General features: G+C 37.7%; 2 protein-coding genes across 4 annotated transcripts; one reads left to right on the forward strand and one right to left on the reverse strand.

Annotated features, from left to right (window-relative positions):
- Positions 1-1,374: 1,374 nt before the first annotated feature.
- klhl15 (kelch-like family member 15) lies at positions 1,375-10,202 on the reverse strand. 3 transcript variants are annotated; one of them, XM_036558792.1, is made up of 6 exons: positions 9,978-10,036; positions 7,436-7,523; positions 5,462-5,566; positions 4,429-4,564; positions 3,245-3,820; positions 1,375-2,609 (listed from the first exon to the last, which is right to left on the reverse strand). In XM_036558792.1, exons 3-6 carry the CDS (start codon positions 5,479-5,481, stop codon positions 1,500-1,502), a joined length of 1,842 nt encoding a protein of 613 aa, XP_036414685.1. In that variant the 5' UTR covers positions 5,482-5,566; positions 7,436-7,523; positions 9,978-10,036; the 3' UTR covers positions 1,375-1,499. The 3 variants fall into 3 exon arrangements, with proteins under 3 accessions (XP_036414685.1, XP_036414683.1, XP_036414686.1); XM_036558790.1 differs by lacking the exon at positions 5,462-5,566 and having other exon boundaries at positions 9,978-10,202; XM_036558793.1 differs by lacking the exon at positions 9,978-10,036 and having other exon boundaries at positions 5,462-5,593; positions 7,436-7,496.
- A 5,240-nt stretch (positions 10,203-15,442) lies between these two features.
- eif2s3 (eukaryotic translation initiation factor 2, subunit 3 gamma) lies at positions 15,443-27,096 on the forward strand. Its single transcript, XM_036558455.1, has 12 exons — positions 15,443-15,546; positions 17,376-17,439; positions 18,077-18,204; positions 19,349-19,470; positions 20,248-20,342; positions 21,376-21,534; positions 22,705-22,839; positions 22,945-23,039; positions 24,358-24,502; positions 24,589-24,758; positions 25,685-25,857; positions 26,741-27,096. The coding sequence occupies exons 1-12, from the start codon at positions 15,481-15,483 to the stop codon at positions 26,802-26,804; spliced, it is 1,416 nt and encodes a 471-aa protein (XP_036414348.1). The 5' UTR covers positions 15,443-15,480; the 3' UTR covers positions 26,805-27,096.
- The last annotated feature ends 362 nt before the right edge of the window (positions 27,097-27,458 follow it).

Here is a 27,458-nt window from a genome sequence, read left to right on the forward strand (position 1 = left end):
TGTGTTGTAGACATCATGACCTCTGGTTCCTATCACCACCACTGTAAAGAAACCTGAGTTGGTAATTTTCTTTACAATGAACCATTTCATATTAAAAACACTCTAAATGACTTTGTCTACATCTCAGTAATCTAAAATATTTGAAAAACTGGTGGAATTCCACTTTTAAACTGCTAAATCTGTGAAAAAAGTGGATTTTAAAAATACTTTTTGGGGCAAAACCTTCATGAAACAGCATCTCAGATACCAGGCATCACTATACATCACTATTTCATGTAATAGCTTACTGTGAGAGAACTTTTAGAGGTAGTTGTCACTACCAAAGTGAACAATTCAGACTTGATAAGTTTCTCTAAAACAGAGCATTTCACATCAAACCACTCTGAATGACTTTCTTTACACCATAATCATTTAATTATGCAAAAATGATGAAAAATCTGTGAAATTCCCCTTATAGATTTATAGAATACGACTCTGCATGTGATGTACCTTTAAAGACCTGCTTAGACATTAAACTTAGACATTTTGCCCAAAAAATTGAAAAAAAAAGCAAAGAAATGCATATGTGCTTTAGCCCTTTTTGCTCATGGAACAAAATATGAGCGAGACAAATGAAAACAGCAGCTGGTTCATCCTGGTGGGATTGAGGAGAGTCCCCACCAGTTTTTAATAAATTAAACAGAGTTACAGCATAAATATAGCTGGCAGAGATTTGGAAAGCACACACACATACATATACATGTATATATATATATATACATATATATATACATACATATATATATATATATATATATATATATATGTACACACCCTTTACTCTGCTCTAGCTCTTTCATAGTCAGCAGTGGAGGACCAGTGTTATTGCAGAGCAGTAAGAAACGCTCTTTAGAGTGCAACATTTGTCAATATCGTTAGTGTCAAAATCATAATAGTTAGCATAATCTTCCATAACTCAGCTCATCAACAGAAACGCATTCATGTAGGCGTAATAATGCAAAAAAAGAAAACAAGAAAAAGTATAAGATGACTTTGTTTTCTTCAAACATCTACATAATTTAATCTCCTTTCCAATTGTCCAAATGCTCCTAAGTGTTCATTCCTTCCTCAAACACCTTTAGAACAGAACACGAGGGAAATAGTATGGCTTCACAAGAAACAACATGATGGACATGGTAGTACAGGACATTACAATTATAGAACAGACTGATTTAGGCCCCAAAAATGAATGCAAGTCCACAGGAACTTTCATTGTTACATCCCCTTTGAGTGAGAAAGCTAAATTGGGGGGAAAAAGTTCAGCCTAACCACCAGTATTAACCCACCCCATTCTACCAATAAGACCTAAAAAGTATAGAGATTTTTTTGTTTTCTTTTTGTTTGTTCTTAAATAAGCAACTGGCCTACAGTTTTTTTAAAAGCTTCAGTATTTTAGGACTATGTTCACATCTGTAAACGTTTTTTCCCCCTTAACCTTCACGGAGTTTCAAAACACACCCTCAGCTGCAGCGCCGGACGTGTTCCAGAACATACTCTGGAAAGTGCAAGCTGCACACCTGCAAGCCGTCCAGTTTGCAAGGCATCCGGGGATATTCATCCTCCTTCCACTTGTTCTCCTCAGGATCAAAGGTCAGTATAGAGTCGCTGTAATGGCCGTTGTAGCAAAGTCCGCCCAGCACCATGATCTGCTTGTCCAGGACTGCCACACCATGCCCACTTCTGCCAATAGGCATGGATGCCAGGATGGTCCACTCGTCTGTTTCTGGATTATAAACTTCTGTGGATGGACAACCCTGCGACTCGAAAGATGCACGAAGGATGACGCACACTCCACCGAAAACGTAAAGCTTCCCATTGTGGGAGATCATTTTGTGGAAGCAGCGGGCATAGTTCATCTTTGACTTGTTTTCCCAGCAGTTGGTGAGAATGGGGGTCCGGCGCGTGCGGTGCTCAGATGCACCCTCACGCCCGGGGTCGAAAACGCACACCTGCTTGGAGGTGGAGGACGAGGTGATGCCTCCAGTGATGTAGAGTTTTCCGTTTAGCACCGTGCCTTCGTGACCATACTTGTTGACTGGATACGGGTCAACAAATTCCCATTTGTCCTCCGCAATGTCGTATCGCTCCGTGGAGTAAAACGTTTCGTCCCGTGTGCGGCCTGCCACAGCATAGATAAACTTTCCAATCACGCCCACGGCAAATTCCGACCTCGGCACCGACATGTCAGCCATCCGGAGCCAGGAATTCTGTCTAGGATCATAGCGGTACACTTTCGAAGATGCATGGAACTCTCCATCCGGCCCGAGCTCCTCGCCTCCCAACAGAAAAGCAAAGTTGTTGACGATGGCCAAGCAGTCAGGCCGAAGTGGCACCTGCGGACCCTCCAGCTCCCACCACACTTTGGGACGGTGCAGAAGCAGGATCTTGCTGTTGACCATGCTGTGGCCGATCATGCCCCGAAACACGGCCGTCTGCGGCCGCACCGAGCGAATCCGGTTAGCCTTGGTGTCGGCCAGCGGCTGCTCATTCACAGCATGGAAGTAGTTGAGGGCCTGGTCCACCTCCTGCCTCAACTGACGAGAATAACGATAAAACTCAGAGGTCTTCACCTGCAGCGACAAAAAAAAAAAAATAATAATAATAATTATTAATATATAGATGCACTGAAATGGGAATTGTGGACAAATGTCAATTTCCGTATGATATTTTTGTCATGTACCTATCTGTCAATACATAAACTTTTATGAAATGTAGAAATTGGGACTATATCAACCTGGATTACAGAGCATTACAGAGAAATATAACATTTATTTCTATAAAGTAAGAGATAAAGTTATAATACAATGTAGATGTGTTAGCAGAGTGACCCAGTGTCACATAAACATTCGTAACTTAAATGTAATATCACACTACAAATAAAGAATTCAATTAAAACAACCAATTTATAATACAATGCAGATATTTTAGTGGAGTGACCCAGTGTCACATAAACATTCGTAACTTAAATGTAGTATCATATTACAAATGAATTTAATTAAAACAAAAACAAACATGCCAAAGCAATGTCAACCCAAGCCTCAACCATAATAATCTTATGTTTTTTTTTTAATGAATATTACCAACAACAATGGCAACAGTAATCAGGCACAGGGACAAAATAGTAATAATTAGTTTAAAAAAATAATTGGGCCTTTGAGGCTTAATTTTTAAATAAATAATGAAAAACACCGCTTGAAGCATTTACCTTTTCAAACACTTGTGTCGGGGTCATGAGGCAGAAGCGCAGGTTCTGTACCACAGCATCCGTGTGCCTCCAGCGGCGGCGGTCGTGCCGGAGCCAGGCCTGCACAGCCTCATACAGCTCTATCTCGGGGAACCGGCTCAGCTGGTCGCTGTCCAGATATGCCATCAGCTTCTCCAGGCTCAAGTAGGACAGGAAGTCAGGCCGGGCCATCAGCGGGACGAAGTTCTCCAGCAGAAAGGCGTCCAGCTGCTCCTGCACGCCTTCAACGCCTACGCTGAAGTCGTCCAGCAGTCGCATGACCTCAGCGCAGTTCTCTAGGCAGATCTTGGCCAGCAGGAAGGAGCAGCAAAACTCCACAGCCTCAGTCAGCTGCACGTACATGGCGGCCTGCAGGATCTCCTGCACCGTGGGCATGCTCAGCTCCAGAGAGCCGTAGTACATGAAGCGGAGAACATGTCCGAAGCCGGCCGCGGTCAGCCCCTTCATGTGGATCTTGTCCTGGTCGCGTTCCCGCATGTCGGCCGTGAACATGACCCGGAAGTAGTCGCTCTGCGTGGCCAGCAGGGCCTTGTGAGCCTAAAGATGAAAGTGAGTGATATGTTACATCAATACTTTTATTAATGCTACTTAAGAGCAATCTTGAGTTTGTGAAAGGCACTATATGTGTAAGAATCTTAAATATGCAGTTATCATTCAAAAGCTTGTTTTCAATAATAAAAAAAAAAAACCAATCTATATGTATGAATGTATGTATATATGTATAGCTGTTCTTTTACATTATGTGAAAATTTCATGATGAATGGACCAACAGAAATGCTCTAAAATCAATTGGAATAAAATCTCTTTACACTAACTAACACTGAAAGGTAAGAAGGTTTTTGCCTTCTCCTGTAAAGTTATGTTGGAGAAACAAAATAACGTGCATAATGTGCCGACATCCATTACTACACAAGCATAGTATTATGCAATGACAATACTGTACTATACTGTACATGGGTCATTGTTGGCAGTCTCCTTATAATTAGTCTATTAATCTGTATTTTTTTTATGATCCATGCAGTTGTTCAGTGTTCTAGAAACACTGACCATACCCATCATATACTCAGAAAAGAGCATTACTGAATAGTATCACTCTGTAATTCATCGTGATAACTATAAAATATCATCATATTGCCCACTCCTACCTGAAAGTGGTGCTCTTCAATCAGCAGTGTGACGTCCAGCAGCAAGCGCTCCTCGTATAAGGCCCGGAAGCCTGAGGACACGCTCCCATCATGCACCTGAGACAGGTACACCTCTACATCCCCCGCCATCAGGCACCTGCAGCAACACAGCGACAAACACCTTTTAGAACATTTAGAACATTTCAGACAAAACAAATCTCTACAACATAGGAATGTAAAATGTTTTATTTTGAAGGTTTCCAAAATAAAAGTCTCAGGCCATTTTAAAAAAAAAAAAGAAAAACCTTAGCTGTTTGTATTGTTTATCATCTATATTGTACTACTGTGTTGTACTACATTTGTTTATTCTGTGTATTTCAAAAATTAAATCTGAATCATAGTAAATAATCAAACTGAATTAAATTGTGGCAAAAAGTGAGAATGGAATTGAATCATTTTACAACAGAGATTTACACCTCTACAAAAAAAAGCAATGGCTTTGGATTCATATCAATACATGAATGAGACAGAGTGAATTTTGAAAAACAGGTGGAATTCCCTTTTAATTCATCCATATTACTGTAAGATAAAGATACACAAAACAATAAAGTAGACAATAATAAAGTATAACCTAATATTCCTGGGGATCTATATATATATATATGCAAAAGTTTGAACACCTTTTTGTTGAATGACGTTTTGATGATTTTTAAGTGAAAATAGGTTAATACATCCAGAGAACAGGCTTAAATATGACATTTTTCTTCAGTGCACAACTTCTATGTATTTGCTGATTTTAACATATTGGAAATAATAAAACAAACGGTTTTAAAATAACGGGTCAAATTTTATGTTTTTTCCCCCCAATATGTTAAATCCTGCATATAAACACTAATTGTGCATTACTGTTAAATAAATAAATAAATAAATAAATAGCTGCTACAGAAGCTTTTGGAAGGACTTCAAGAACATTCACACCTCAGCACTTTGGCTTGTGTTGTTCAGAGCCGACTCTGCTTTGTCTCTCACCCATGCACACGCACTGCACACTCACCTCTGATTGGCCACGGGCATGTCACAGGAGGGTGTCCGAGCCAATCAGAGGACAGTGCCCCTTGTGTCCGCAGAGAAAAAAAACCTCTTTTCTGAAGGTATTCACCTGAACGACAAGTTGACAAATATGCACCTAAATGACAAAAATGGCCCAAACCATTACAATGATGTGAAACACAGAATTCATGATAGAATGAAAACTGCCAATTATGTTGCATCAACCAAGCCTACATTTTATTTCTCTATTCACATACAGACATCCAAGAACACGATGAAAGCAGCTCCATTTAAATCTCTGTAAAAGTGTTCATAGGGACTATTAGCATAAAAGTAAAGTTTAAAGAGCTACATGCAGCAGTTACATGCAAGGTTATTTCATTTAAAGATTTTATTCCAATTTTAATATGTTGTTTTCAATCAATTAATGAACAACTAACATCACCCAGACACTGTATTTAGTATGGGTACAAACAAATAATCCAATATTTGTCAATGTTTTCTGACTTTCTTGTGACTGATGATTTTAAGGAGCCAACATCATTTTATATTTATACTTTAGAGTTTATTTTTAAACAAGTTTTAGTTAAACAGTGCTTTAGAGACAGATATGACAGTCACACTTCTTAAACTCCAACAAACGGCAAAAACTTAGTCTTAATAATATATAGTCGCATGCAGAAAGTTTGGGCTCCACTGGTCAAATGCCATGTTCTGCTGATTGTTGAAAATAAGTTGAAACATCTTTTACAAAGAACACTTCTGCATGTTTTAATATACAATTACTGTTTATCTGCTGAATTTAACATACTGGGAAAATAACACATAAATGTGGCTGAGGCTAAAATTTTGGCACATTTTATATTTTATTCTTTCCAATAAATAAACAGAAACTGCATTAAGATTTGCAGGATAAAATGTCATAGTGAAGTATGTCCTCTGTAGAGAATGTTTTATCTTATTTTCACATAGAAAAATCAACAAAATGTAATTTGTTGATAAAACTTTTGCATACTGGAGGTGGAGCTGCTCAGAATGTTTTGTGGTTTTGGTTACTGTTAATAATTTTTTGTATTTTTCTTTTTGTTATAGGGACCATTCTACTGAATTAGTTTAAGTTGCGGTTCCACAGTACAGGTACGTATTCAGACCTTTGATATTTATCACAACTGTGCTATAATCTATTTAAAACCCAAGGACAGTAATAAGCTAAATAAATACAAAATGATTATTTATAGGGTACCTTCTATTGGGAGGTGGCTGTCTCAAACCCTAACCCTTAAATTTTAACTTGTGAAAATGATACTTTTTTTTTTTTTTAAATCAATTTTTTATCTTTTTGATTTCTTTCAAAGTGATGCTGAAAGATTTAGATTCATCTTGAATTTAGTTATTAAATGAAAAATGTTGTCCCACGTCTCTGCCAAATCTCAGAGTTTAAGTCGGTAGGTGGAACCTTATTTTAGCCACACCCCAGCATTTTACAGCAGAAACTGAGACTGCTAGATCCCACTGTTTTGAAATGTGAGTGTGTTACACTAAGAATTGTCACTACCAAAATTCAATGTTCAGTCATGTATTTTAATAAAATAAACATATTTAAGATATTGATTCGTTCAAAGCAAAAGGATTTTGGTCTATCAACTCTGACTTTGAGCCAATTCTGTAAACTGATCCATGTAACTGTAGTGCTAAAGTAGAAATCTATTTAATCTCCATAAACCTGTTTACATCCTAAACACAGTCACTGGGTGATGCATGCTGGATAATGATGTATTTAATGAAAGCAATTTATTGAGATGATGGACTTTAATTGAAATAAGTTTGCATGTAGTTGCTTGAAATATATGACAGTTTTACATACATAATTGGAAAACAGTTTCTTACAGTCTGTCTTACAGGGTATTATTTTTTATTCTACTTAGACAGTATTATCTACAAGTATAAGAAATTTGAAACAAAATGAAAGTGTTGGTACCTTTTGGCGGCCTCCTGGCCGGTCGGCGGCTTCACTGACAGCGTGCTGAGGGGCCGCTCACATTTCCTTTGCTTGTGCTTCCCCTGCTCTGAGGTATGAAAAGCACAGAGAGTTTATTACTTTGCCCACAAACCGACTCACAGATTTTTCACAGAGTTGAAAAACCACACTGACATCTCGTTAGTGGTGAGTGTTTACATTGAACTAAAAAAGAGCATGCTGCATTAAAGAGCCCATATTCTATATTTTTCTTGTATCTCATTATACCCCACTGAGGTCCACTTATGATATATGCATGGTGTTATGTACCAAAAATCATCACAATTCATTTTATGTAACCATTTTCATCCTCTGTTCCTCCCTTAGAATTAAACAGGCTGTTTCTGTTACTGCTTCTTTAAAGATTGATAAATGTATATCAATATACGATATATATATGACCTCTGTTCTGACTGACTGCACTGCAGTGCATTGTACCTCCTTAAAAAATAATTCAGTGTGAATGGGCAGGGCTAAACTGATCTAGGCTGAATAGACAAATAAATGTAAATGTTCAGCAGGACTGGAATGGATTGGAAGGTTAACAGTATGTTTTAATACTTTAAAAAAAGTTTGCATACAACATGGAACTTTTTATTATTACAGAGGAAAATTGGAAAATTTGGCTTTCCATGATACGAGCCCTTTTACAGTTTATCGGTACTCTCTATCTGTGAGAAACCTTATCCAAAGATATTACACCAAACTATCAAGCTCATGCGAACATCTTATTATAACCCCCCTATTACTGTTTAAAGCCAATATCCAGCAACCAGGCTTTGACTTCATGCATATTATACTGAAATGCAGGTAATCATTTGATATTAGACACACCCAAACCTCAAAAGACCAAAGAACTTAACACTCCACACTTTATTACAACCCCCTGATTACTATGCAAAGCTCCAGCAAACAGGCTTAGACTGACCTTGCGCACATTATACTGAAAAGCAGTAGTTAGTTAAGTGACCCTTATTAGTCCCACAACAGGGAAATGCAGTGAAACACCACATGCACACTAGTGAATGCACACACACTAGGAGGCAGTGAGCACACTTGCACAGAGCGGTAGGCAGCCCTATCCACAGCGCCAGGGGAGCAGTTGGGGTTCAGGTGCCTTGCTCGAGGGCGACCTTCCAATCACAGGGCTGGTTCCCTAACCTCCAGCCCATGACTGCCCCCAGGTAATGTTAAAGGGCCCATATCACGGAAAAAGAAATTTCCCTTTACTTTTTTGAAATTAATAAGTTTGATGTAGCCTGTCAACGCTGTTAAAGTTTCAGACTGTACCGTTCACTCTCCTGTCCATATAAGGAAACTAAGCTGCAAAACAGCCCATTTTCAATCCAGTGTTTATGTGATGATATGAAAACCAGCACATTCAGTATCCATCCACCTATTCATTCTACAGATTTTATGTTCTGCCCATTCAAACTGATGTTTTAAGGAGGATTTTCAGCCTGCAATGCTTTTTCAGTGAGACAAAATGCAGGGCAACCAATCAAAACAGAGCTAATTTCCATATAGCAGTCTTTAAGGTACAGTAACAAAGAACAGCCTGTTTATGAGACAGAGGTTGGAATTGGCATGTAAATAAAAAACCCATGCAAACGTTTTAAGTGGACCTAAAAAAAATAATTCAGAAACTGGATAGCAGCCCTTTAAACACCTCCAATCATAAAGGGAGCATAAAGCCCCAACACATTCAGATACACAGTTTATGATACGCCCCTCCAATTCTATTCATAACAAGAACTGATCAAACAAATATGCACAGAAAAACCAAGATTCACACTATATTATAAACCCCTATTTGCAAAGCAAAGGTTCAGTAAACAGGGTTTGACTCCAGTCATCAGACTTCATGTACTTGTATGTATGGGCAAACACATGTAAACATAAAGAGAGCTAATAATCCCAACACAATCAGATTCACATTTCACTCAGACTCACGTTATTAATACTCCTTTATCAAAAGTCCACTTTATTATAACCCCTCAGAGCAAAGGTCAAGGCCAGGCTTTGGCTTTGTAACACTGCACCATTACATTGGTATAACTATGTTGTGTAGAATAACGTTAAATACCTAAAAGTATGATATCAAACACCTGCGAGCACGAAGAAGGCAAAGAATCTCATCTTCCACACACTTTATTATAACCGCTTATTGTAGTGCAAAGGCAAAACGAAGCTGCTGACAGCTTCTTATTTGAAATTTCCGTTCCACCTTGAATAGTGCGGCAGCTACATTCTGGTGCCTCAGGTGCCACAATGTAACCGCTACACCATTTAAGGTGGAACGGAGCATTCGAATAAGAAGCCAACTTCAGCCTCGTCTTTGACTGACTTTATGCATCTCATACAGAAACGCAACGCACGTAGGTGATACCAAAGACCTGAAATGGGCCACAGACACCGGACTAGTCCCGCTGGCTGACCCTCTGGTGACCTGACTGCCCTGAGAGACTGTGTTTTGTTTGAGATGTGTCTCCGGCTTCTTTACCTCGGCGGTGGGACTCCGCGCAGCCCCGCTTCGACCACGCAGCCCGGGGTCCCTCCGACATGGAGCGCCGCTCTGTCTCACACAGGCTCCGCCTGAACCCTCATCATCCCAGCTGACACTTTAGTCCTTGTGCGTCTCTAAATCAGGCTTATTTTCGGCTGGATTTCAACATTGTGTTTGCCTGCAGCCTTCACTGCCATCCTAGACGCCATGTTATGGTCTGCACTGACGTCATTTCCGGCAGCAGAAGCGGTCGGGCGGAACTGTAGGCGGTAAATTGAGCGCAGGATTTAGCAGCAGTTTTTAGAGTTTAGTCGTAGAAATGATCAATTTACGTGAACGGGAATGTGTGTTAGGGATTCTGTGGACTGTTTGGAAGATATCAATACATCGTCTGACACGATCCAACACTTCTTGCACCTGTTTTTGTTTAGCCGCTAGCTTTAGACCTGAGGGGCCCAGTTCGGGTCTTGGAGGATTGCAGTCCACCAAAGTTTTGTCATTTCCCTTCATTTTATACGGAGCCCCGCTGGTGACAGCCCGCATAAATAAAAATAATGCGTGGCTATGACTTAGTAAGGCTTAGGAATGAGATGATTAAGTCGTGGCCATGACTTAGTAAAGAGTGGGAACGAGATCCTAATGCGTGGCCACAACTTAGTAAGCCGTGATCTCGTTCCCACGCCTTACTAAGTCATGGCCATGACTTAATCATCTCATTCCCATGCCTTACTAAGTCGTGGCCACGCATTAGGATCTTGTTCCAACGTGTTAATAAGGCGTGGCCACGCATTATTTTTATTTATATAGGATGTCGTCATCGGGGCTCCGTAATTTTATCCTCATGAAGGAAAAATATTAAAGTGTGCAACGCAAATAAATAACAATAAATTACATACTGTGTTATTCAGGGTTGGGATGTAACACAAAGCAAGAATTGCGAATACATACTCAGAATACAGGAATTAAGTATCTGTTTTCAGTCCAAGATACATTTTGAAAAGGCTGTCTTCAGAATACATTTACTTTTTACATTTTTTGGAGAATCCTTTTGAATACTTACCCACTAAATTTAAAAATATGCCATCAATGCTTGTTTATGAACTGTTTTAGAATCAGTATACAGCACAGCATTTAGCAAACATGCTTTTTAGATGAACTCTAAAGAGGAAACCAATGTGCTGATGAGTTATTAATCTCAGCATTATTGAGCTCTTTGGAGAGATGATAAAACAAACAATTTCTTCATTTGTGGATGTGTTTGCAAGGGATAAGTTTAGTTGTTCTGGACTCCTGCTCAGGGGAATGAAGCAGGCAGTGAGAGAGAGAGAGAGAGAAGAAAGCTGACAACCAGAAACAGCAAGGAACAGTGTGAATTAAAAACAAAAGGAGGCACATCCTTTCCAAGATGCATTGTAAATGTATTCTAAATACGTTACTTTTCATGTAATGGAATACATTACTGAATACATTTAGGACAGTGTATTCAGTATTCAGCCATAACTACTTTTTCAAAGTATTTTCCCAACCCTGCTGTTATTTCAGGGTTTGATCAGCACTTTTTAAATATGAGACATTCTGGATGTTAATATAATTAACGTTCTTGATGTTCTACAGCTTTCTTAATCCTTATTTTTTTACAGCTTTGTGCTGATAGAAAAAGACTCAAATAGAGTATGGGCATGATATCAGCATCATTTTATACATATATAAATGTTATCTGCATCTAAGAAGCTTTTACGTTTATGGTAGTCATTTTTTTACATTTTTAAAATGGTTCTTTGTAGAAGAAAAAATGTTATCTGCATCTAAGAAGCTTTTACGTTTATGGTAGTCATTTTTTTACATTTTTAAAATGGTTCTTTGTAGAAGAACTTACAGAATCAGATTTCTTTACATTGGTGGTGACAGGAATCAGGGGTCACAATGTCTACCACAACAATATACCCATTTTATCTATTTACTATCCAAAACCACCAATAAACCCACACATGTCTTCTGAGTATTGAGGATGGTAAATAGAGGTAAATGTGGAAAAACACATAGTTTCTTTGGTGACTATTTTGCCTACCAATCTACTACATATACCTCCCCACCATGAATGGATTTAAAAAACTTTTAGAGGTCTGGTTCCTATCACCACCAGTGAACAATTCTGAGTCAGTAAGTTTCTCTAGAACGTGTTTGTTTACATTTTAATGATTGAATTATGCAGAACATTTTAAATTTCAGTGGAATCCCCCTTTTAATGAACACGTATCAGCATACAGAGTGTTTCCCAAATTGTGATCAAGTGCGGTCAACCTGCACTGCTTTCGACCCATTATACAGATCTCATGTTTTCTCTGGCGACAGTTGCTGATGGTAATGTTCTTCAGGTGTGCTTCAGCTAACTACTGTAGTTCATAGATAGGCAGAACTGTTTCTCCTCAAGGCTGGAGGAAATTCAGTAAGAGACGAAGTAGATAAGACATAGGATGTTCATTTAGTTATTGGAAAATATGCAAATGCATGTTTATTGCAGAAATCCAAATTTTATTGTGCTGAGGCTCCACATAACAGCGGTCACATAATATGGTGAATGATCTGGGAAAAGAAAAACCCAGGTTGAGGTTTAGAATTTCAGGGCATGTTATTTGGGTAGAGATGGTCTTTGGCTTTGCATTTCACTGAATTTGAACTTCCTGAACAGATATCTGATGAATGTTTGTATGTACTAAATAGAAGATGAGAAGCATTAAAGGGAATTTCATTTTAAGTTCTGCGTAACTCAATTACTGAGATAAACATCATTCAGAGTGGTTTAATGTGAAATGGTTCCTGGTAGAGAAACTTACCGTGATAGGCACCAGTGGTCTCGATGTCTTCAACACAAATATGTAATGTTCATGATGGTAAAATGGTCATAAATGCTTGGCATGTACCTCTCTATCATGAATGGATTTTACCTTTTTACCTTACCTTTTCAAAACTATTAGAAAACTCTCAGACATCAGGCAGTGTATTCATAACCATTTCATGTAGTAACATTCTGTGAGGGAGTTTTTAGAGGTTGACGTCTGGTTCCTATCACCACCACTGTGAACAATTCTGACTCTGTAAGTTTCTCTAGAACGTAATATTTTGCACCAAACCACTCTGAATGACTTGGTTTACATCTTAACCATTTAATTATACAAAAACAGTGGAATTCCTCTTTAATAGCAGATGGGATAGTTGATTATTTGCTGACAATTGTGACTTAAGTTAGGACATGGAGACAATACTTTAGCTCTGTAGCACTGTCCTTGAGTACTGTAATCTCCCTTTCAACTGAAATGTAATTGTAGTTTGACTGAAATGTAAAAAATGTAGTGTTTTTAAGCACTATTTAAATTAAAGGCCATGAAGTGAAGCATATTGTAATATTATTTATATTCTAGCTATCATCCATCTATCTAAGATTTTCTAAGAGATCTGCTTGCACTTTAAATGGTTATGAACCTCTCTCATCTCACTGGACTTCAATAGAGTGGTTTACTGCTACGTTCAAGAGGTTTCAAATGAGTGTCTAAACTCACTTGATCCAGTTGAACACAACTGTATAGCGTTCATTTATTTGTTACTCCACTCACAGCTGTCTTGGGTTATCTCCTGCAAGACCGCAGTTCCATTTGAGGCCAATTTGCAGAAAGTTCCGATGTATTTATTTATTCTTTAGCATGACCTTGTCTGACTTCATCTGCTCAGGTGTAAGAGGTTCTCCAGAGACTTCTTGTATCTCCAGAGACTGGGCCTGTGCAGCTAAACTAGAAGACTGCAGATAGAGGAGATCACAAAAACAACATTTCAGATTCGTTACAACCAAACTTACATTATTCACAACAAACACAACCTGTATATAATTGTAAATTACATCCCTTATTCGCCTGGTGTCTTTGTCGTGTAAATGCCACCTTTCCTAAATATATAGACACAGTAGAATTTATGTAACATTTATGCAAAATAAGAATGGATTTAAATTAGTAGTATTTACTTGGTATTATAAATATGTACATATATTTGATAACATTAAAAATATATGTACAACACACAAATCAGACATAAAATTAAAACCACCTCCTTGTTTTTACACTCATTGTCCATTTTATCAGCTCCACTTACCTTATAGGAGCATTTTGTAGTTCTCCTTTGTTAGGCCCCTTTGACCCTGTTCTTCAATGGTCAGGACCACCACAGAGCAGGAATTATTTGGGTGGCGGATCATTCTCAGCACTGCACTGATACTGACGTGGTGGTGGTGTGTTAGTGTATGTTGTGCTGGTTTGAGTGGATCAGACACAGCAGTGCTGCAGGAGTTTTTAAACAGCTCAGCGTCACTGCTGGACTGAGAATAGTCCACCAACCAAAAATATCCAGCCAACAACATGGACAGCTTCCAGTGTCCACTCATGAAGGACTAGAGGATGACCAACACAAACAGCAGATGAGCTACAGTCTCTGAACAGGGTAAAAGGGGGCTAACAAAGTATGCAGAGAAATAGATGGACTACAGTCTGTAATTGTAGAACCACAAAATGCGCCTATATAGCAAGTGGAGTTGAAAAAATGAAGTGGTTTTAATGCCATGGCTGATCGGTGTATGTGCTATATATGTGATATTTTATTATAATTGTGCAAAATATATATGTTAAACATTTAGAAATATCTTATGAACGTAACACATATTTTGAAAAATATATGGAAATATATTTTCTTTGCAAGCAGCATAATGTGAATTCATGGTTTATACACATTTATGCATTTATGCACACTTATATTTTAAAACTTTGTCATCCAGGTTATTCAAAGAATATACTTAGCCATCAAAAATGTGAATTCTGTTCTTTAAGCAGCCGACTTTTACAATGTTTTACATTTTTTTCAACAAAGAGTATACAATTTACAACCATCCTGGACATATTTTAGGAAAAAATGTCCTTTTAAATACAATAACTAGGTAAGAGTGCAGTGTTTTTAAACATGGGTAGAAAAAAACGACAAAAAAATGGACTACACAACTATAATGCCAAAAACTACAAAATTGATGACGCCATTCACACGAGACGGACCCTTGTCGCTATCGGCTTCATCCTCAACGTGTTTCAGAAATCGCACAGGTAGCTTATACATTTCTAATATCGCGCTGTATTGATGACTACGCTCATTTTCCTGCTTTAGGTTAAGACACAACTGACAGAAAAGCATCCAGTAGTCTTTTTATGTATATTCGTGTAGAAACACATGGTTCCTCATCACTACGTGCCTATATTGCATCATCCACGCCTGTGTACACGACCCACGAGTTTTTACTTTTTTTGTATTCATACGTTATCTATTTTAAACTGCTTGGTGAATTTGGAGATACTGCCTTTTGTGGTGTATTTACAAAGTCCAGCCCTTTTTTAACTGTTGAAACATCTTTTTTTGTTTGGTGAAACGTTCAGGCAGCGCACGGTCACCTTCTCATTTCTTTTCCTTTAAGATGGCGGGTGATGAGGGAGTAACGCTGGGCCAGCCGCATCTGGCTAAACAAGATCTCAGCACTTTAGTAAGTGAATTTATTTACTTTGTCAGTGTTTTATCTGATGTTGTCTTCGTTTGTGTCCAGTCTCATGTCCGGGTTCAGTTGTTTTGTGGTGTAAATCCGTCTCCACATGACTGACTGGCAGATAGAGGAGCGTTCAGCTTCTTCTTACTGTGGTTTTTAGGGGAACCGGTTTAGTTTAACCTCACTCCATACACTTTTTTCTGGTCAGTTTTATCCCTAAAAGCACGGGCGTTATAATGATACAGATGTGAGGGGTGGATTAAGCCATATGAAGCAGCAGTAGTTCTGGATGGATGAATGGAAGCCCAACAAAACCATAACGTACGTTAGCTGGTTGTGGTTGACCATAAGACTAAAATGTTAACCCTACCTATATTTACTACTGGACCTTGCACAAATGTTCAAAATTTATAAATAATTCAATCCTTGAATGAACAGATTTATTGAGAGTGGTTTGATGTGAAATGGTTCATTGTAGAGAAACTTACAGACTGATTTCTTCACAGTGGTGGTGATAGGAACCAGGGGGCACAATGTATGTAACAAAAAATATGGACACTTTATTTACCATGCAAAACTACCAGTTAACCTACGTGTGTTTTTGTATGGCGTGTTGATGATGGTAAAATGGTGATAACAGGAAAATCTGAAAAAAATGTTATCTTTTTTTGTCTCACATCACCCTTCATCTACCTGTCCACCATGAATGGATTAGAATAAATAGATTCAAATACATTTTAAGCCAAAGCTTTATCACAAAACTATTATAAAACAAGGTGTCAGATGTCGGGTAGTGTATATATAACCATTTTGTGTAATCATTTTTGTAAGGGGGTTTTTAGAAGCATTAAACTCTTCAGATGTCTGGTTCCTATCACCACCACTGTGAAAAATTCTTATTTGGCACGTTTCTCTAGAACGGAGCACTTCACACCAAACCCAACCATTGAATTATGTCATTTTTTTTTAAATTTGGTGGAATTTCCCTTTAATTACTTGAGGGCTGCCATACTTACACGTATGTGCAGGATTGTTTATTTTCTATAATGTATCACTTTTGGCCCTCAAAGTCGCCAGGGGCCCATGAATGTGTGACTTAATTATATATATATATATATATATATATATATATATATATATATATACATATATATAAATTTTCTTTTTTAATAATGCACTGATTTATTCATTTTTATGGGGTTTAGATTCCATTTTGGCCGATGGCTGAGATTTATTAGATGTAATAACACCTCTCCAGTACTTTCTGTTAACCAAAGTCACAGAATAAACAACACTGTTTGGTCTTTAATCGGCCAAACTGCCATTTAAAAATGTTCGTTTTAAAAGTAGTTAACTATTTAAATAACATGAGTCAAAGTCTTACTTTGACAGTAAGAGGCAACTGGATATTTAGACCCATGAGCCATGTGTAATTACGGTATGGCGTTTTGGTACAGGCGTAGCTGCAGCACTCAAATACAGCTCCAGTGCACTTACCTGCTTTGTGTCATTATATCATAAAATTACATCACAGATCTACCAAAATAAAAACAATAAATTACCTGATCTTGGCTGATTCTGATCATGATTGTGCATCCCTATTAATATTAGTTGTCAAAAGCGCAGTGATTCCAGAGAGATTGTCACAATGTTGCTTCATTAAAATTAATGAAAAGTATTAATTCTTATTTGTGTACACAGAATAATGCATTTGGTGTGATTGGGGTGTGTGGGCTGTCCAAATGGCCATCCATTTGGCCCCCAAATGTTCAGTAATGGCTCTGGATAAATGTGTATGTGTAATGACTTGTTAACATTTCTCCCTGCAGGATGTGAGCAAACTGACTCCACTCTCACAGGAGATCATCAGCAGACAAGCCACAATCAACATAGGTGGGTTGGTGGGGAATTATATTGTCAGTGTTGGAACAATACCTCATATCTGTTTGTTTTTTACTCATTAGAAAGCCCCAGCTGACCGTTACATTGTGTGATGAATAGAAATGATTCAGAATTACATGGTAGAGAACCTGGTCGCATTAACTGATATTAAAATATAAGGATAGAAGTCTTTCTCCTGTAAAGTTACCATTTTGGAGAAATAGGGTTTTGTTCCAGCAGTAGCTGTTTGTCTGCGTGTAGCAACATGCTGACCTTCAGTGATAATAGTGGTGATCAGCTGATATTTTCCACATTTTAGGACAGTTAAGCTGTGTATATGTTAATTTTGTCAGGATCATTCAGCAGTGACTATCAGTAAATATTTCTTCACGGTGTTAAGCATTTCTTACATTGCATGCAATTCTGTAATGTTAAATGTCTCCTTTTTTTTGTTAACATTCTTACCTTTTCACGTTTCCACATTTAAATGCACAGTGTTTACTAGTAAACGATTTGTTTCATTAATTGTTTAAAAAAAACATTATGGCACCTGTATATGCTATAGTGAACAAAACAGTTTGTGACTGTATCAGACTGTGAATGTAGAATTTATTTGACCTAAAATTGTGTCTTTCTAATTTCACTACAGGAACAATTGGTCATGTGGCCCACGGGAAGTCGACAGTGGTGAAGGCAATTTCAGGAGTTCACACTGTCCGATTCAAGAATGAGTTGGAGAGGAACATTACTATTAAGTTGGGCTATGCTAACGCCAAGGTGAGTAAAACTGCCTCATTTAAGTGCTGATATGCAAAAGACCATCTGAAAACAGCAATGAGCTGATTCAGCTTAAGCTTGAATCAGTTTATACCCCAGCATATGTCTCTTCAAAAGGGCTTATGTGGTGGCAACAATGCTAAGAAATGCTATTACAAAGACGTATATATTCACATCATTACATATGTTAGGAGTCATACCTAAGGCTAATTTCACATTACTCGGTTGAGGTGGCACAAATCTGATTTTATGTCGCACAGATCTGATTTTTTTTTCAAAGCTGTTTGGACACAAATCTGATCAGAGCTGAGCAGCTTTCATATGTGGTTTTAAATTGGATACATATTCAATTCAGGGCCACGCGACCGTAATGAGGGTGGTCAGATCGAAATTCATGTGCTTTTGTTTTTGTTTTGTTTTTCTCCCTCCCCCCCACATAGAGATTTTAGTAAGATTTTAGTTTTCAGATTTTAGTAATCAAGGCTTGTTCTGCTGGTTAGTTTGTTTGTTGTTCATGACTCATGTGATGTCACTGCTGTGATCAGAAACAGATTTGAGTCACTTGTCTATGCAGATGTATACCATTGAGTAAAAAAAAAGAAAAAAAGATCGGATCTGAGCAAAAAATTGGAATTGGACAGTGAGGTTTGTAACATGGATGTAGCCTAATACAGTTTTTTGTGTAAGTGATTTCTCTGATACAGTGCATGAATTACAGAATAGCACTGGCAAAGTAGACATTAGCCACCTACCTACCACAAAGTCCAGAATGCTGCTTTTTTCTAATATACAGAAATCCTTATACATTTCCTTTTTTAAAAGCAGTATGCATTTATGCAGCAGATAAAGAAGCAGGTATTGTTTTTTTTTAATAGCAAGGGATTGTTTCTGTTAAAATTCTGTATGATGCAAGTCATTCAAATTTCAGATAATTACAAAAAAAAATAAGGCTTTGCCGTATGTGTTTTCTACAGATATATTACCTTGTAGTAAACTATAATACATGGTTCCATTTGGTTCCATTTATACCAATTAATTAATGTCGTTTAACTTGTTTGACAGGTTTTATAAAGTTAATATTGATATTTGAGGAAGAAAAGGGTAATCCAATATTATATTGGGTGATGTTAAATTTTCACATCAGGTGTATAAACTGGACGACCCCAGCTGCCCGCGGCCTGAGTGTTACAGGTCATGTGGCAGTAGCACTCCGGATGAGTTCCCCACAGACATTCCTGGCACTAAAGGCTCCTTCAAACTAGTCCGGTATGTTAATGTTTTTTTTTCTTTTGTTCCTCTGCAGTAATTTACCGTTCTTATTAATAATCATATTAATCATTAATAATTGCTGTTGTTTTGTTGAGAAAACATTTTAAGGTGTTTTTATACTGTACTTGGAAGTTTTGTATAAGGAGAACAGAAATAAGTAATATATTGTAATTATCTACTTGCAGTAATTTATTGGTATATATGTCACAAATATTTTGGACCACCGCTTTTCAAAGACAAGGCATCTATATTGTTGATGCACCTTTGAGCTCGGTGATGACGACGACAGTGATGGTGCTCGTGACAATGAAAATGGACTTGCTGAATAGTAATAAAGAAAATCGTATAAAACATAACCTGGCAATAAACACATACAAATGGATGTGTCCAACAGGCTTACAGTTTCTTACTGTAAGAGAGAAATATGACAATTTGTCGCAGTCCGTTTATTGTGAAAGTACATTTGGATCTGTTTGATATGTGAATTGTGACAGGCCGAACAGTGTACTCTGCAGTTGGAGGTATTGGATTGTGAATTTTCTAGTTTTTCTGTCAATGTTTGTTTTAGAAATTAAATATCTCTGTTTATATGAATGCTGTTGGTGTCTCCATACTCATAGTCTTCTTTTGTGTATGACTTTTTCCACTGGAGTTCTGTTAACTTCAAAGGAAGCGGTGCACTCTGTACAGAGACAGAGCTTTCAGGGGAGAAAAATAACAGTCCTGTCTGTTTGATCAAACATGCACTCTTATTTTCACTTGTCTTCCTGTTAGACATGTGTCATTTGTGGATTGCCCGGGTCACGATATTTTGATGGCCACTATGCTGAACGGCGCTGCTGTGATGGATGCTGCTCTTCTTCTCATCGGTCAGTGTTTTTCCACTTTAGCCACCAGCAAGGTGGTCTCAATGTCATGGTCCTGTTTACACTTGGCTTTAATATCCGATCACTGTTGTCCAATCAGTTATTGGATCGTCCTTTAAGACGCAGTGCTTTTATGCTTATCCTTTTCAGATGTAGCTTTTGCATCCAGATATTGATCAGCTGGTGACTGGACTCTTAGTGTGTGTGATCTGTAATATCGAATTTCATTTCATGATGTTATTGCCTGCTAAATATATACCCTCTGAACAGTATGATGAAACATAATAATAAGAATGTTGTTTATTATTATTATTATTATTATTATTATTATTATTCTACTGCAGAATTTAATAGTAAAACTATCTGTTACAGCTGTGAGAGGGCAGCATCTCAACCCACTTTAAAGTCACATTAAACTACTTGCTCTAGTTACTGTGGGCCACAAGCGTATGCTGGACATGGCACAGGTTCAGGCCATATCAACGCTGTTATCTGGGGCCAATTTTGGAGTGTTGGAATTGATATAATCAGGTCTAAAAATTGTTATGTGCTCATTTTAAAGTTCTTTTTAATTTAATTTTAAAGTGTGGTATATTGTTTGTGTCTATATTTCACTTCTGTAGATAGCTCTTTCAGTAACATTTGTGCATTCACTGTTTATTATAAAATAATTCTGAATCATTCCAAAATAATTTAATTGGTCTGTTGTGAGATTGGCCAAACTTTGCAGAACATTGCCAGAAATGTCATTCAAGCTAACAAGAAATTGTGGTGCTCACAGCTCAGTTTTTGTCAGGGGACAAAATTGTTTATGGTGCATTTCTTAATTTTAAACATTTTTTTTTGTATGCATGTAAATTGTCACACTGTTGGAATAGATTGGAATAAGTTTTAGTAGTACAGTCTCCTGTATGTTCTGTATAGTTTGTCCCTGGATAGGTTATTTAAATCAAATTGTTGTGAGGTCAGAGATTTACACCCAAGTTAGACCATATAGTCTTGACTAACATGCACCTGTTCGGTTTTCTTCTTTCAGCTGGTAATGAGTCGTGTCCTCAACCTCAAACGTCAGAGCATCTGGCTGCTATTGAGATCATGAAGTTAAAGCATATCCTCATCCTGCAGAATAAGATTGACTTGGTGAAAGAGAGTCAAGCCAAAGAGCAGTATGAACAAATCTTGGCTTTCGTGCAGGGTGAGTCTTTAGCTGCCTGCTAATTTGGTGATGATGTTAATGAAACTGCTGCTTTCAGTAAGATCATTAATTTTGCAGAAACAAAAGGTTTTACAGGCAGTAATGAACGCATATGTTGCATAAAAATGTATCTATATTAAACCACTTTACTCTAGTTAATTTACTGAAGTGAACATATTTAGCCGTTGAATGTTATTGATTGTTTTACAAGATACATAGAAAGGGTAAATGTAAGCTAAGATACAGTTTAAATTGCGATATGTTTTTAAATACACAAAATTGGGGCCCTAGTTTCCCTACACATGGATTAAGCCTAGTCTTAAACTAAATTTTAGTTCCAATAGTGTTAAAAATAATTTATCATTGTAAAGTATGTGTAGTCTAGGCTTAGGCTTAATCTGAATATGATAAATTGTCCCTTGTGTTATTTTTTGGTTTTGTTTAAAAAAAAACAAAAAAAACCTTGGGGTTGGGGGGGGTGGGCTTGGGGGGTTAAATGTGTCTCCATAATTCAGTGGTTGAAATGTAAACAAAGTCATCCAGAGTGGTTTAATGTGAAATGGTTCATTATGGAGAACCTTGTAGACTCATATTTCTTTGCAGTGGTGATGTCTACAACACAAATATAGCCATTTTATTTACTATCCAAAACCACTAGTGAACCTACACCTGTCTTCTGAGTTTGTATGTGTTATGTTGATGTTAAATAGTGATAAACCTGAAAAAAAAAAAGTTCTTTTGGAGGGGTATTGTGTCTCACAACACCCTGCATGTATCCCTCCACCATGAATGGACTTGAAAAAATATTTTGCAAAACCACCTCAAAACTATCATATCAGGCAGTGTATTCATAACATTTCATGTAATACTTTTCTGTGATGTAACTTTTAAAGGCATTAAACTGGTTCTTACCACCACTGTGAACTATTCTGGCTCTGCAAGTTCCTCTAGAATGGAGCGTTTCACGTCAAACCACTTTAAATGGCTTTATTTGCCTATAAACTATTTAATTATGCAGAAATTTAGAAAAAAAATTGTGTATTTCCCCACAAGTATGTGTCGGTTACATATTATGTTCCATTTTTTAAATGTTATTCTGAAAATGTAACATTTGGATTAGAGAAAATCAATGAATACAGTTTTTCACATAAAATGTTCTTTTTTCTGCAGGCACAGTTGCAGAAGGTGCTCCCATCATCCCAATCTCTGCCCAGCTAAAGTATAACATTGAGGTGGTGTGCGAGTACATTGTAAAGAAGATTCCTGTGCCTGTTCGCGACTTCACCTCTGAGCCTAGGCTTATTGGTAAATTTCCACTTGGGTTAAGTAAACTATAATAGATAAAAAGGTTTATTTAAGACTCCATTTTGTCCATAAGTATAATGGAAAAGTTGTCTTTTCCCCCCACAGTAATCAGATCATTTGATGTCAATAAGCCTGGCTGTGAAGTGGACGATCTGAAAGGAGGTGTAGCTGGAGGCAGTATCCTGAAAGGAGTGCTGAAGGTGAGATTAACCCACTTAATCTCTTTTAAAAAGGAGATTGTTTTACATCTTCACATGATCCAAGATTAACCTGCATCATTTTGACCAAAATATTTCACTTTTGTTGAATTGAATAAACATTTTGATTAAATAAAACACCCACAGAAACTAAAGAAGTTAAATGTTGTAGGTAAGTTGTTATGGCAGTACTAGTCTATGGTTTGAGGAGCTGGTGTTGATACAGTTTTATTAAAAAAAATTTGGAAACCCCTGGTCAAATGTCATAACATGCACTACAAGGAAATACAGTTGAATGTGCCATTTTCTGCCAACTTTATGCATTATTTCAATTTACATATGCTAAATTCAGCAAGCAATGTGCCATTACCTTTGTACAAGCTTTTATTTTTTTGTTTTATTTATATTATCATATTTCTATTCTATCACTGTTGTGTATATATTGCTGTATATATTTTTGACTTTGTTGGATCATATTCTTTACATATCAAATGGAGCAGCAGCATTCAGAAATCACTTTATTAATGGATAAGTGCAAGAAAATGGCAGAAATGGCCATTAAAGAGTTAAAGTGGTTATATATAAGTATAGCAGTAGGCTTCATTTAATGCAACGTCGTTTTAATGCACAGGAGTGTTAGGTTGATAGGAGTAGTATGTAGAGTTATTCATTTTTTTTTGACTCCTTAACTTCATAATTCAGAATATCCAGTGAAGTCGGGGGGTAATGTAGGACAAAATGGCCTTTGGTACATTTTTTGTTTACCATGGAGGTGTAATGGCAGCAATTATTGAAAAATACCATTAATATTTCCCATTCATAAAAACTACTTCGATGAAGTGTTCCTCATACTGGGACACCACACAACTTCAAAATGTATAATGTGAAAGCCAGTATCACAGTAACAATTTACAGACGGTATATTGCCTAGTGTTCAATAAATAGAACATCTACTTTTTATGAATTTCAAATGCAGTAATGTGAAACCATTTCATTGGAAACTTGAAACAAAGTTAATTTGGAATAACTTAACCTGTCTTTGAGTACCTACCAAACGGTGCACACCGATGCTTTCGTAATACGGTCCTGTTCGTTTCCACAGTCTGAACTGTATACCTTAATCAACCATGAAAACCTTACCCAGTACGCTGTAAAACAAAGAACAAATGTACTGGCTAATTCTGTTTACATGCAGTAGAATTTTAGCTTTACAGTTCTAGAGGGGATAATCTCTTTACTACCTTTTGCTTCAAAACAGCTGCTCTTTTCTGTGTCTGTATGTTGTTCTCACCTTTGTCTCTGTTTATATTCATATTGTAAGGTGGGACAAGAGATCGAGGTCAGACCTGGTATTGTTTCCAAAGACCACGAAGGGAAGCTCATGTGCAAACCCATTTTCTCCAAGATTGTGTCTCTGTTCGCTGAGCACAACGACCTCCAGTATGCTGCTCCTGGTGGCCTTATTGGTATGTGTTTGTGGGGCAAAGAGGAGTTTTAAGCCATGTAAGGCTCTAAGGAAAGACATCTAACTCCTATGCATCCTTTGATGCAGGTGTGGGCACCAAAATTGACCCGACGCTGTGCAGAGCAGACCGTATGGTGGGGCAGGTGCTCGGTGCAGTGGGGGCACTTCCTGAAATTTTCACGGAGCTGGAGATCTCATACTTCCTTTTGAGAAGGCTTCTCGGTGTCCGCACTGAAGGTGACAAGAAAGCAGCAAAGGTGAGCTAAATACTCACTGTTTTGTAATTTGTTAGTGAAATACTGGGTACATACGGACACAACCAAAGGAACTCACTGACCACTTTATTACAATCCCTTACCTTATAGGTCCATTATATAGGCTTAGCCCATCCAATTATCCAGCCTAGAGTGGCTGTGTGGTCAGAAACTGACCACTAATAAGGGCTAAAGCAGGGCTGCCCAAAGTGTGGCCAGAGAGGACATTTGATTTTGCTAGCCAGAAAGTCATCTTTAGCCCACCCCCTCACTCAGTGAGAGAACATATTTTTATATTATAGAACTCAATTATTGTTTTCCTTCATAAACTGTATTTTAAAGTAATGTTAGTGTAATGTATAGTTTAAAAAAATTAAAAACTCTATTTGAAATCTACCTGCCTTCTTTATTTGTACCGTTTTGTGTTTTTGGCCCTTGGTCCACCACAAATAATGCTATTTGGGCACGCCTAGGCTAGAAGATGGCTAACAAACTGTGTAAACTGTATACATGCTATGTGGAGCTAATAATGTGGGCAGGGAGTATAGATACTAAAGTAGGGCTGCCAAAGTTTGCCTATGTGGACGTTTGATTAGGCCCACCACAATGTTATCTAAACCCCACCCCAATGAGAACATATTTTTATACAATGTATAATTAATTAAATCCTTATTTTCTTTCAAAGTATTTTGGTAACACAGTGTAGTGTAATGTAATTTTTTAAAACTTCATTTGTAACCCATGTGCTTTCTTTATTTCTTGTTGTTTTGTCTTTTTGGCCCTTGGCCACAACAAACTTTGGCCCCCTGAGACAAAACGTTTGAACCCCCCTGTGCTAAACTGTCTGTGAATGTAAATATCTGAAATGAAAGTCTCTCTCTTTTTAATGAGAGCAGTGTTTAATGTTAACCCTTTCATTTGGCCTATAGGTTCAGAAGCTGTCAAAGAATGAAGTGCTGATGGTTAACATCGGCTCTTTGTCGACGGGAGGCCGCGTGAGTGCAGTAAAGGCTGATTTGGCCAAGATTGTGCTCACCAACCCTGTCTGCACAGAGGTCGGAGAGAAGATTGCCCTGAGTCGCCGAGTGGAGAAACATTGGCGGTAAGCAGATTATAAGTGAAAACTTATTCTGTAGAGGCGAGTTGTTCAGCTTGGTATAGTGAAGGTTGAGCAGATGCTAACTGAATAGAATTCATCACTGTTATAACCCATCTCTGAATATGAGCCCCATCTCTGAAATGGTACTGTTCTTCTTAACGTTAATATAAATATAACAAGACTTTATTCAAAGTAATTCTGGACCATTGGTCCACACACAATACATATGGAAGCTGACATTCAAATACTCATCATCTAAGCCACTTATCCACCTGGGTTGTGCAAGTGCTGGCGCCTGTCACAGCGCTAATTGGGCAGAAGGCAGGAAACACCCTGGACAGGTCGTCAGTCCATCACAGGGCAGACATACACATTCTCACACATACATCAAGGCAATGTAGTATCTCTAACAGTCCCGACTGCATGTCTTTTGACTGTGTGAAGCACCCGAAGGAAACCTGCGCAAACGCACACAGAGAGGTCGCCTGGCCGGGGAATCGAAACTTCAAAAAAAAATACTGACCATTCCTCAGCTTGTTACATACATTAGCTAGCTAACTAAGTACAACTGCTTAATTAGCTTAAAATACAAGTAATTTTGTAAAGTTTTCACAAGAAAAAAATGCCATCTGCTTGTCATGGAAACCTGTTTACAGTTAAGAGTTTTAGTGAACTAGCCCATTAAAATGTTAAACCTGCAGCCTGAAGAGATGTAATGTTAACCTCAGTTTGTCAGAACATTGCCAAACATTTTGTTGTTACAGGATTCAATCAGCTATCAAAATATTTTTGTAGCCCTAGTTTGAGTCTTTGTTAGGCTAATTGTTTCCTTGGATATTTTTGTCTGTATGTAATTAATCCTCTCATTTTCCTTTTTTCTTTCTAGTCTGATTGGCTGGGGTCAGATCAGGAGAGGAGTGACCATCACACCGACAGTAGATGACGATTGAGGATTCAACAATTTGAAAGAAAGGCTAACGTTGTCCCACCGTAGGGCATAAATATCAAACCATTTTTTCCACACTAGTGCAGTGGTCAGTGCTGCACAGAGGTCAGGGGAAGGGGATCTTAAGAAGAACGCACTGGCCCCGAATTTTATGATGTGCGCCATCCTCAGTAGCAGGACTGGTTTCATTTATACTGCAATATGAGAAGAAAACTGCATTTTCCTGGGTTTGGCAAAACAGTTGTCAACAAATTTCAGTGATAACTAATAAACACTTTGGATCAAAACCTTTTGAATATGAGTGGTGTGAGCATATTTTAGATGTGTGCAGAAGAAATGGCTTAAAGAAGAAGCATGTACAATATTTGCATTAATGTACAGAACTGGTATTTGACAGTATGATTTAATGTTTTATGTGCACATAACGTGGACATATCTTGAAGTCTTGAGGGTTGGCAGGTTTTATTAGTTTGCTGACAAATATTGAACTTGGCCTTTTAAATTTAAATTACTTTTTTGAGTGACATTTTCTTTGAGGGGTTTTTTTTGACAAAAAATAGTTTATTGAAGGGGAATTCTCACAAGTTTGCATAATCAAGTTATTTCACATGCAAACAAATTTATTCACAGTGGTTTGATGTGAAATGCTCCACTATAG

The sequence above is a fragment of the Colossoma macropomum genome, unplaced genomic scaffold (assembly GCF_904425465.1).
Source record: "Colossoma macropomum unplaced genomic scaffold, Colossoma_macropomum, whole genome shotgun sequence".
In the NCBI taxonomy this organism is placed as follows: Eukaryota; Metazoa; Chordata; class Actinopteri; order Characiformes; family Serrasalmidae; genus Colossoma; species Colossoma macropomum.

Excerpts from the sequence above, each read along its gene's own strand:
- klhl15 (XM_036558790.1), bottom strand. The coding sequence starts at position 10,038 with ATGTCGGAGGGACCCCGGGCTGCGTGGTCGAAGCGGGGCTGCGCGGAG. Across the intron at positions 7,524-9,977 it reads CGCGGAGTCCCACCGCCGAG|AGCAGGGGAAGCACAAGCAA; the intron begins GTAAAGAAGCCG and ends TTCATACCTCAG. Across the intron at positions 4,565-7,435 it reads GGCCAGGAGGCCGCCAAAAG|GTGCCTGATGGCGGGGGATG; the intron begins GTACCAACACTT and ends GTGTTGCTGCAG.
- eif2s3 (XM_036558455.1), top strand. The coding sequence starts at position 15,481 with ATGGCGGGTGATGAGGGAGTAACGCTGGGCCAGCCGCATCTGGCTAAA. Across the intron at positions 19,471-20,247 it reads GGCTCCTTCAAACTAGTCCG|ACATGTGTCATTTGTGGATT; the intron begins GTATGTTAATGT and ends TCTTCCTGTTAG. Across the intron at positions 25,858-26,740 it reads CGAGTGGAGAAACATTGGCG|TCTGATTGGCTGGGGTCAGA; the intron begins GTAAGCAGATTA and ends TTTTCTTTCTAG.